The sequence below is a fragment of the Gigantopelta aegis genome, unplaced genomic scaffold (assembly GCF_016097555.1).
Source record: "Gigantopelta aegis isolate Gae_Host unplaced genomic scaffold, Gae_host_genome ctg7293_pilon_pilon, whole genome shotgun sequence".
Taxonomy (NCBI): Eukaryota; Metazoa; Mollusca; class Gastropoda; order Neomphalida; family Peltospiridae; genus Gigantopelta; species Gigantopelta aegis.
The window spans coordinates 1-11448 of NW_024535708.1; the positions used below are offsets into that span (position 1 = coordinate 1).

An 11448-nucleotide genomic window follows, 5' to 3' on the forward strand; every position below is an offset into this window, starting at 1 on the left:
CCTAATACATATTAATGCTCTCAATACATATTTATGTACTTGATACATATTGATAAGAAAGCTTAAAGTCGTCGTGTTTTATAGCTTTACCGTCACATTTAACAATTTTATTTTATTTTAGACCGTATCCAGTTAAGCTTCAAGAACACAGGTTGTGGTCAATAATCTCTCTCTCTCTCTCTCTCTCTCTCTCTCTCTCTCTCTCTCTCTCTCTCTCTCTCTCTCTCTCTCTCTCTCTCTCTCTCTCTCTCTCTCTCTGTCTGTCTGTCACGTTATGTCTGTCTCACTCTATCTTCTCTCTGTCACAACACATATTATCTGTTGCAAAGTCCAAATAAACGTTTCAGCTACATACCTGTTTTTTCTCTTCAGATCTCTTCGACTTTGATAAAAACAAGGACGGGTTTTTGGACCAATCAGAGCTGGAAGATGTCATGAACACGCGGGAAGCACGTGATGTTCTGGAAATGGCCGACGAAGACGGTGAGTAGAAAACAAAGAAGAATATTTCTACTTACATAGTCGCACGGCAGTTGACCAACGAAAACGGCAAAACAAAATTAGCTGAAAATATAATTCCCTAAAGAGATTTCGCATTTCACGTTTCATTGCTATTCTGGTATGCAATTGGATTATGTGTACGTAGCCATAAATGTAAATCAAAATAACTGAGTTTTGGATAACTCTGGGTAGCGATCAACAACCGATGATTAATCTATATAAATTAGATGGCAATTTACTAAGACATTTATTTTTCCACAGAACGTTTTTGTAAAAGAAAAATGTTTAAGTTGGTATGGGTAATATGTTTTAATATAAGATTTAGCTTTATTCATTATAGAGTTAGATGCCTGTTCATCGGTTCCCTTTACACGCAAACGGACTATAGTTGTTATTCGAATATTCGTTTGTTATTTCCGGCGAATATTCGAATACCATTTTCAGTCCGAATACCGAACCCTAACTGACACTGAAGCTAAATATGTGTTGCCCGTGTCGTAATGTATTCTATATACACATGTGTTATAAATATTTATTATATACATAGCATTGACATATATAGATCTACGGAAACCATAAACGTGATATCCGGTGAAAAGTCATATTTTCACTGTATTTTAGCTACAGTGAACATATAGAATTCGTATTTACAGTTTTTGTAAAAGTTCATGATTAAATTATCTCCCTTTGTCTCGTTTCCTCGTATTTTTAGAGGGACATTCCTCGGTTTGCTGCATTGTAAGATGTTTCCGACTAATACAATATTTCTACGATTAAACTTGCATATTAATATATATATATATTGTGTGTTTTTTTGTTTTTGTTTTTACAATATCAGTGTCTGTATATTCAATGTGTTTCTGGTCGTCTTAATATTTGTAAGAAGCTCAAACTGAATTTTGTCTTCAAATAACTTCGCACGAACGAAAAAAACAATACTTTTATGAACTAAAATGACATTTAACCAAGTACAAATATTAGAACGATCAGAAACACGTTTAATATACAGCCACTAATATTTTATGCAGACAAATATATTTGATATGTAATTACAATCGTTAAAAAGTCTTTGTTAGTCGATAACATCTTAAAAATTGCAGAAAACTCAGGAATGTCTATTTAAGTTTGATGATTTAACTGATTACCAATGCATCTGATCGTATTTGAAAAAACGTCATTAAAACAACTGTACCTATAGCAAAAGGTATGATGTGTAATTACGATAAAATATCTAAAATGAATTGAATACGAAGCCAAATAATGATGACACAATGTAGTGTCACTGAGTATAAGTGTAAGAATTTAACGGTGTTCCATTGGATATATTTTGTGAGGGTTTGTTTTTAGATGATCGCTTTGTCAGGTATGTTTGCTCAGCAGTATTATTAAATAAATGTTAATTTAATAATTAAATAAAGATAATTTTTATTTGAAATTTCTTTTAAAAGTCTATGACAAGTAAATTTTCTGGCCATCACAAAAACAATATAGGATTAGCGAAAGATATTAACAAAACGCGAAATATATAGTCAAAAATTAGGAAACGTATATAATAAATAGCCCATTTCATGTTGTTTCTTCGAATATAATTTTTATGTCAACTCGTGATGTGTGAAAACCATATTTTCACGCACTGCTCCGTAATTCTTGAATACAATATTTTGTATTCGAAAACCCCCATGAAATATATATATATATATATATATATATATATATATATATATATATATATATATATATATATATATATATATATATTCATCTGTTTAGGAAACTCCAAGGTATCGATGGAGGAGTTTCAAAACATGTTAACAGAGATGGGTAAACTGGAATAATAAAGAGAGAGCAAGGCGAGGTAAGGAAAGTACACGTACAGGTACACACACGAGCACAAACAAACAAAAACACACACAGACACACACGTATGCACGCGCGTGCACAAACACTACCACAACCACAGACACATATATACATTCGTACGTGCGTACATACTAGTAATTGAATGCACGCACTAAGAGAGAGAGAGAGAGAGAGAGAGAGAGAGAGAGAGAGAGAGAGAGAGAGAGAGAGAGAGAGAGACAGGCAGGCAGAGATGAGGTAAGGAGGGTAAATGAGACGGCGTACAGAGATATAGACAGACAGACGGAAAGAGAGAGAGAGAGAGAGAGAGAGAGAGAGAGAGAGAGAGAGAGAGAGAGAGAGAGAGAGAGAGAGAGAGAGACAGAGAGACAGAGAGACAGATAGGCACTGATATTAAATGTTAAATATTATCGTGTTTTCTTTCAGCTTGTTCCAGTGGAGTGTTAAAGATGGATCATCTCTTCAGACAGAAATAAAATGTGTAATTACAAAAACGCAATTACTGTTATTGTTGTATGAAACCATCTCAATCAGGCTTTCAAAATGGCTTTATTCAAGTGGGTGGAACGTAGCCCAGTGGTAAAGCGCTGTCGCTCTAGGATCGATTCCTGTCGGTGGGCCATTTTGGGCTATTTCTCGTTCTATCCATTGTACCACGACTTATATTTCAAATGTCTTGGTATGTGCAATCCTGTCTGTGGTATGGGGCATATAAAAGATCCCTTGCTACTAATGGAAAAATGTAGCGGGTTTCCTCTCTAAGACTATATTTCAAAATTACCAAATGTTTGACACCCCCAATAGCCGATGATTAATAAATCAATGTGCTCATGTGGTGTCGTTAAACAAAAAAAAACCCTTTCTTCTTTTTAATATGAAAAACTCGCAAGTCAAACTTGTGTTGAAATAAATTTTCACTGTGAAATACTCGCAATTGATATTTCTATAACACAAATTCAGTTATTAATAAATAATGTTCATCAGTTTAAAATATCTTTATTCTTCGTGTTATAATTCTTAAGATCCATGTGCTACACTGCTACGGCTTGTAAGAAAATAGGTGGTTTTTTCGTCTCCTGTAAAACGTGAAAGTGAAAATACGAAGTTTACTTAGTTCAGCGACGATTTGCATATTGGTTTCTCATTCTAAAACAACAGAAAAACCGTAAGTGAAACATCGAAACAGTCCACAACTCTACACGGTAAATCGACAAGATTCTGTATCCATATCGGAATAGTTCCGTAGGAGTTTCAATATTTATAGTAATCAAATGCAGTCATAATTAAGATATCTCTGTCACAGTTGCGGCATCTACTTCGAAACACAATATATAGATTAGCATTTCGTTATACATGTGTATTATAACCTAATAATAAGAAAACCTCATTGTTAAAAATAAATATCATTAATGCACCCTTCGTGTTGTAGACGTCCAAGTATATATATATATATATATATATGTATTTTAAAAAACAATTCACACACACACATATATATATACACACACACACATATATACACACACACACACACACACATATATATATACACACACACACACACATATATTTATTTATATATATATATATATATATATATATATATATATACACACTTTACAGGGTGTAGCGGTGAATATCCCGACAGTTTAATATTCACCGTTAACGTGTCACGTGGGCACACTCTTTGCTCTACGTCACCACAAGAAAGTACAGCGCGGGTTCGTTTGGCATAGACCTGTCGGGTGTCTTCGTGTAGCGTTGGTACTCGTTAACAACGTGTAGGTTTAATGGCATGACTGGACTCGAGAATAATCACACTAAAACTCTGTGCCATCCGATTTACGAAAACATGTATTTTATACACAGTAGCTTGTGGTCATTCTGTTGCCGACGATTGCCAAAGCATTACATAGAGTTTCCTCTAGCCTTCCCTTACATATATCAATATCAATAAGGAGGAGGATGGAGGTCACTCGAAGGAAGAAAATGGTTTATTTAACGACACACTCAACACATTTTATTTACGGTTATATGGCGTCGGACATATGGTTAAGGACCACACAGATATTGAGAGAGGAAACCCGCTGTCGCCAATTCATGGGCTACTCTTTTCGATTAGCAGCAAGGGATCTTTTATATGCACCATCCCATAGACAGGATAGCACATACCACGGCCTTTGGTGTACCAGTCGTGGTGCACTGGATGGAGCGAGAAATACCCCATGAGTCCACTGACGGGGATCGATCCCAAGAAGGTCACTCGAGCTAGCAACAGTCGTGCAGTCGTGAAATCGTGTTTGGTTTTTTTCAGAATCGGCACGTGATCATCAAATCTATGGTGTCGTTAAACAAAAGAAAACTTTAACAGATAATGGGAGATAAATCCGATGCCGCCACTTCTTTTTACATGCAGCATCTCAGGCATGATAGTACATACCACTACCTTTGTGACACCAGTTGTGGAACACTGGCTGGAACGAGAAATGGTCTGGTGGGAATCGACCCAAGACCGACCCCGCATCAGGCCCATAATAATTTACCACTGAGCCACGCCCCGCCCCTTATAATGCCCCTGTTTCTGGATGGAGCTCTCATTTCCGCTGGGTAACGTCATGCACAACGGAAGCAAGTAGACGTTGGAGTGGGGGGGGGGGGGGGGGAGGAGGGTACTGACAGATCGAGTGCGCAAAGCAAAGTTTCTAGGTGGTTCGGGGTATGCTCCCCCGTAAAACGTTTGAAAGGTAGATATAATAAAATACAATTTTCTGCATTCTACAAGTAAAACCGGCCTCGGTGGCGTCGTGGCAGGTCATCGGTCTACAGACTGGTAGGTACTGGGTTCGGATCCCAGTCGAGGCATGGGATTTTTAATCCAGATACCGACTCCAAACCCTGAGTGAGTGCTCCGCAAGGCTCAATGGGTAGGTGTAAACCACTTGCATCGACCAGTGATCCATAACTGGTTCAACAAAGGCCATGGTTTGTGCTATCCTGCCTGTGGGAAGCACAAATAAAAGATCCCTTGCTGCCAATCGGAAGAGTAGCCCATGTAGTGGCGACAGCGGGTTTCTTCTCAAAATCTGTGTGGTCCTTAACCATATTTCTGACGCCATATAACCGTAAATAAAATTTCTTTCTACAAGTAAAAGTAATCGCTACTTTAAGATTGACTACAAATAATATTTTTGATTTAGAATTATTGGGGGTATGTGTGTGTGTGTGTGTGTGTGTGTGTCTCTGTGTGTGTGTGTGTGTGTGTGTGTGTGTGTGTGTGAAGTGCATTAATTGTAAGAACTACGGTACTAACAAGTGCGCGCTACACATGCGCAGTCGAGACTACCGGCCCGACCCGGCATGGTCGCAGGCACAATGTAACAAGAGAAAATAAACAAATTACACATGCTACACCATTAGTTAGCTTCATACATGGTGTCAGAAGTAAACTGAAAGTGATCGCCAAGTCAACGAATGTTCCACTGTTGTAAGTGACATTGCAAGTTTGACATAAAACGCGAAGATTAGAATGGCTGGCAACGCCGCGTTGTTAGACAAGGGCCCGAGCATGAACTGGGCTACGGACGACGGGCTTTACAGACGCTTTAAAATTTGGAAGCAAAGATGCGAGCTGCTGTTTACCGGTCCAATGTCCCGTATAGACGAAGAAATTAAATGCAAATACCTCCTTTGCTGGGCAGGTGAACAAGGTTTAGAACTTTTCAATAGTTGGGGGATGTCCAACGAAGATGAGAAGTTACTAGCAAACTACTCGGCAGGGTTCGAAATTTTCGCAAAGCCTCAGTCAAATGAGTTAATGGCCTCTTGGGCACTGCATCATATTTCTCAAGAACGTTTATGCATAGAAGAATTTGTGGCCAAGTTATGGGTCATGATAAAAGAAGCAGATTATCCTCCTGAACATTATAACCGCTTCCTCAGAGACTTCTTTGTATTTGGCATAAATTCTGATCGAGTCAGAAAAGACTGCTTTAAAGAAGGCAACACACTAACATTTGAAAAAGCCTTGACCCTTGCAAAAGCAGAAGAATCTGCAAACAAACAGCTACAACAAATAAACAAGTCCCAAACAGAAGACATACACATGGTTAAAAAGAACACAAAGTTCAACAGAAACAGGGATAAAAAGACATTTCATCCCAGTCATGGGGCTAGCCAGAAGCATACACAGTCTAACCCTTCCAGGCGTATACCGGATAGAACGTGCCGTTATTGTGGGGGTAACATACATAAACGTGAGCAATGCCCAGCCAGAAATGCAAAATGTCACATTTGCCAAAAATTTGGACATTACGCAAAAGCTTGTCTCTCTAATAAGAGAAAGCAGATCCATGACATCAAAACTGAAGAAAATGAAAGCGCACAGTCAACAAGCGACTAAGTGTTGCTAGGATTAGTCGAAGCCACACCGCTAAATGGCACCATTAACATGATATCATGCAAAGAGAAAGCAAAACTTGATGTGCAGATGTCAGCACAGCCACATGGAAAACAGACACAGGTTCAATGTAAGATTGACTCTGGAGCAGAAACAAACATTATGCCAAAAGCAGTGTTTGAACAGTTGTTTCCAAAACAACATCAGTTGAATAAACCCACAGTCAAGCTGTCTGCTTATGGGGGCATCGAAATTCCCAATTTGGGGTCATGCCAGGTATACATCCAAACTTTAAACAACAGCCGTCCCAAAGCAATCCAAATGGAAGTCGTGAAGTCATTGGCAATATTACAGCTCAGAACCTGAACTTGTTGAAATTAAACTGGCCGATTACAACTTCAGCTACCAAAACTGAAAGTAACAAACATATTGGGTTAACAAAGCTGTTTGACATTCGAGGAAAACAACACCCTTTTCCATTAACCAAAGAATACTTGCTTCAAGAGTACAGTGATGTATTCGCGGGGATTGGTCGTTTTCCAGGGCCTGCATATCACATAGAGACAGATCCAGCTGTCCCACCTGTGCAGCATCCACCTAGGCAAATACCCGTGCATGTGCAGTCAGCCTACAAAGATGAGCTGAACAAACTACAGGAACTAGGAATCCTACAAGAAGTTCAAAACGAGTACACCTCATGGGTAAACTCAACTGTGGTAACGTCAAAGCCAAATGGATCAATTCACTTATGCCTAGATACTCGAGATTTAAACAAGGCAATGAAACGAAATCCATACTACGTCCGCACAGTTGACGATGTCATACCAAAAGTTAGTGGTGCCACACATTTCAGTATCCCGGATGCTCGGAATGGATACTGGCAAGTTGACATTGATGAAGAAAGCAGCAAGCTCTGTACATTCAATACGCCATGGGGAAAATACCGCTGGACAAGACTACCCTTTGGCTTAACTGTGAGTGGTGATGTGTTCCAAGAGAAGATGGACACAGTATTTGGAAAGGTCAATGGACTGAGTGGTATAGCAGATGACACATTCGTATATGGTAAAAGCGAAATGGCTCACGACCAGAATATTCTCAACACCCTCGATACAGCTCGTGAAAATGGTGTTAAGTTCAACCCAGACAAATTCCAGTTCAAGGTTGCGGAAACCTCGTTCTTCGGTTTAACGTGGACTTGTGATGGACTCAAAGCCGATGTGAGTAAAGTGAGCGCTATTGAGCAGATGCCACCTCCACAAAACGTCACAGAACTACAATCCTTTATGGGAATGGTGAACTACTTGAATCGCTTTTCTCCAGTCCTAGCTCAAGCATCGGAGCCAATTCGCAAATTCATGAAGAGAGACACTTCCTTCACATGGCAGCCAGAACACCAGAAAGCATTCGAGAAGGTAAAGGATGTCATCACAAAGTCTCCGGTACTGGCATATTATGATGCCGAAAAACAAAATGTGATCCAGTCGGACGCAAGTCTCAAAGGGCTAGGATGCGTATTGATGCAGGATGACAAATCTGTAAGCTACGCCAGTCGATCGCTCACCGATGCTGAGTCTAGATACAGCAACATAGAACGGGAACTCCTAGCTGCATGTTGGGCTCTAGAAACGTTTAACCATTATGTCTATGGTAAACATGTCATCGTGGAAACTGACCACAAGCCATTAGAAAGCATATGGAAAAAGAGCATTGCAAGTGCATGGCCCAGATTACAGCGTCTACTGCTCAGAATGTCAAAATATGATGTTGAGGTTCGATACATCACAGGGAAGTCAAATGTGGTGGCTGACGCATTGTCACGTGTCAGTTACATGAAAAAACCAGACTTTGACAATGGAGTACCATTGATTAAAGTTGACACCATTACCAGTAGTCTGCCCGCAACTCCAGCCAAACTGGAAGAAATCCGTCAGTGTACAACCAAGGATGCAAAATTGTGTCATTTAAAGGACATGATATACCATGGTTGGCCAGAATATAGTAGTGACTGTCCGCCTGATCTGAAAGAATACTGGACTTTCAGAGAAGATTTAAGTGTCGAGAATGGCTTGGTCTTGAAGGGACACTGTCTAGTAATTCTAGACAAACTGCGTCCTCAGATGCTAAATATCATCCATCAAGGACATCTTGCGTCTGAGAAATGCCAGCTGAAGGCTAAAGTTTGCTTGTTCTGGCCTGGTATCTCAAAAGATATTAAAGAGATGACTGCCTCATATAACACATGCATACAGTTCTCGAAACAGCAGCCCAGGGAAACCTTGTTTCCACACAACGTGCCAAGCTACCCATGGCAAAAGGTAGCCTCTGATCTGTTCGACTACAAAGGAGCACAGTACCTAATCACAGCTGATTACTACAGCAAATTCCCAGTGGTCCGAAAACTACAAACTACTTCATCAACATATATCATTCAACAGTTAAAATCCATATTTGCAGAAAATGGAATACCGGAAACCTTGGTTTCGGATAATGGGCCACAGTACAGCAGTCGTGAGTTCGCTTCATTCTGCGAATCATGGGGAATCACTCATGTGACGAGCTCACCCATCTACCCGCAAAGCAATGGATTCATTTAAAGAATGGTACAGACCGTAAAAAACTTACTTAAGAAATCTGAAAATTCCGGACAAGATCCATATCTGGCCTTCTTGGCGTATTGAACTACTCCGATCGACAACAAATTAGCAGCACCAGCCAAACTATTCAACAACAGAGACTATCGAACTCAACTACCATCAAGTGGCCGTTTACAACGCCTCCAGTCAGATGATTCAAATGTTGAACAGCTTCAACATCGCCAAAACATCCAGAAACACCAATATGACTAAAGATCCAGTGACTTAAGTGAACTTTCTCCCAGACAACATATTGTTATGTACCAACCGACATCAAACACCTGGATTCCAGCAGAAATAAAAGGTGTCTCCGATAAACCCAGATCGTACATTGTTGAAACTGCTAACGGGGTGGAATATCGTCGGAACCGTTCACATCTTAAGTCGGTGAAGACCCAACCACCTGATGGCGAAACTCGACAAGCCGACAACGAAACACAACTGCCTGACAGCGAAACAACCCAGGGAGAAGCACAAGATTCAAGGGTGTCACATACTATACCTTCTAAACCACGAACATGTACTACTAGAAGTGGTCGTGTTGTGAAGTCGCCTCAAAGATTAGACTTGTAGTGGCTAAACAGTATTATTATAACTATATAATTTAGTCAGATATTAATACGTAGTCTATGACAATGTGCCAAACCAAGGACAAGACTGTGATCAAATTAGTCATATTAATATCAGAATTAACATTACAAGAAAGTATCCAAGAAATTTGAGCTACTAACAGTTTATTTTATTATTTTGAACTTTTAATTTCTTAAAGAGCTTTATGTTTTAAAACATTTTTTAATATAAGTTAATTGTTCTACAATTGGTATAGCATTTAAAAGTAAGAATATTACTTTAGAGTAGCTAGTAATTTTTTCTTATTGTTTTTTTTTTTTTTTTTTTTTTTTTCTCTTTCACAATTTAGACCAATAGTCCAGTCTGTAAGATAAAATGAGCTGTTTTTTCCAGTTCGCCTCTCTTTCCATAGAGTTTGGTGTGTATGGCAGTTTCGATTGGCCACTCAGCTTGTCTCAGGTCTTGATGAATTGGACACGCCTGTAAGATGTGTTCTGCTGTTTGGTCTTCCAGCCCACAACTGCAGGTTGGTGTTGCTGCAAGTTTAAACTTTCTGAACATGTGAGCATTCAGTCGGTTGTGGCCTGTCCGGAGTCTCAACAGAGTTACTTGTTCCAAGCGACTGAGAAGGTGGTAATCATCTTGTTCTGTCCTGGGTCTGTTGGCTGCCTTTATCAAGGTTTTCTTCTCTGAGAAGCTAATGTTGTTGCTGGGCTGTACATGATTAGCTCCTAGCTTGGCTAGCCTGTCTGCTTCCTCATTTCCTGGAATCCCACAATGTGCTGGGATCCACTGTAGAGCTACTCGTCTTTCCTTTGCTACCTCTTGCATGGCTTCATTCAGGTGAGGAAGTTTTTCCCCTTGCAAGGCTTGTAGGACTGAGAGAGCATCTGTGAGGAAGACAACTTGTTGACAGTCTTCTTTTGCATCCTTGATCATTGTAGCAGCCTGAATAAGTGCATGGGTTTCTGCATTGTAGTTGGAACTGTGGGTGCCAGTTGGTACTTTTGCAGTTAGGGTATTTCTTGAAGGGAGCTTGATAAATATGCCTGCCCCTCCATTGGCCACAGCATTTGTTGACGAACCATCAGTGTATGCATGGATCCAAGATTCTTCTGGGTACCGGTCACTGATCATAGCCATTGCCAGTGACCGTTTGACCAGGTCGTTTTGGGAGTCTGCTGAAGCTAACTGTGGGACAGACATGCTGATCTGTAGATTGGCTTGTTCATCATTCCATGGTTGTGGAAGATCTGTTGGGCAAAATGTTTATTGTTTTCTAAAAGGCGGAGATGTGAAGTGCATTAATTGTAAGAACTACGGTACTAACAAGTGCGCGCTACACATGCGCAGTTGAGACTACCGACCCGGCCCGACCCGGCATGGTCGCAGGCACAATGTAACAAGAGAAAATAAACAAATTACACATGCTACACCATTAGTTAGCTTCATACAGGGGGAGGGGACTGCAGTTCCAGCACCCTG

At 39.9% G+C, this 11448-nt stretch overlaps 1 protein-coding gene and 1 long non-coding RNA gene across 2 annotated transcripts; one reads left to right on the forward strand and one right to left on the reverse strand.

Moving 5' to 3' along the window:
• The first annotated feature begins 350 nt into the window (after positions 1-350).
• Positions 351-2336, forward strand: LOC121366825. Its single transcript, XR_005957231.1, has 2 exons — positions 351-483; positions 2272-2336. It is a non-coding gene; the product is annotated as an uncharacterized LOC121366825 (long non-coding RNA).
• A 7972-nt stretch (positions 2337-10308) lies between these two features.
• LOC121366826 lies at positions 10309-11169 on the reverse strand. The gene has a single exon (XM_041491117.1). The coding sequence runs from the start codon at positions 11167-11169 to the stop codon at positions 10309-10311; it is 861 nt and encodes a 286-aa protein (XP_041347051.1).
• Between the last annotated feature and the right edge of the window lie 279 nt (positions 11170-11448).

Excerpts from the sequence above, each read along its gene's own strand:
- LOC121366826 (XM_041491117.1), bottom strand. The coding sequence starts at position 11,169 with ATGTCTGTCCCACAGTTAGCTTCAGCAGACTCCCAAAACGACCTGGTC.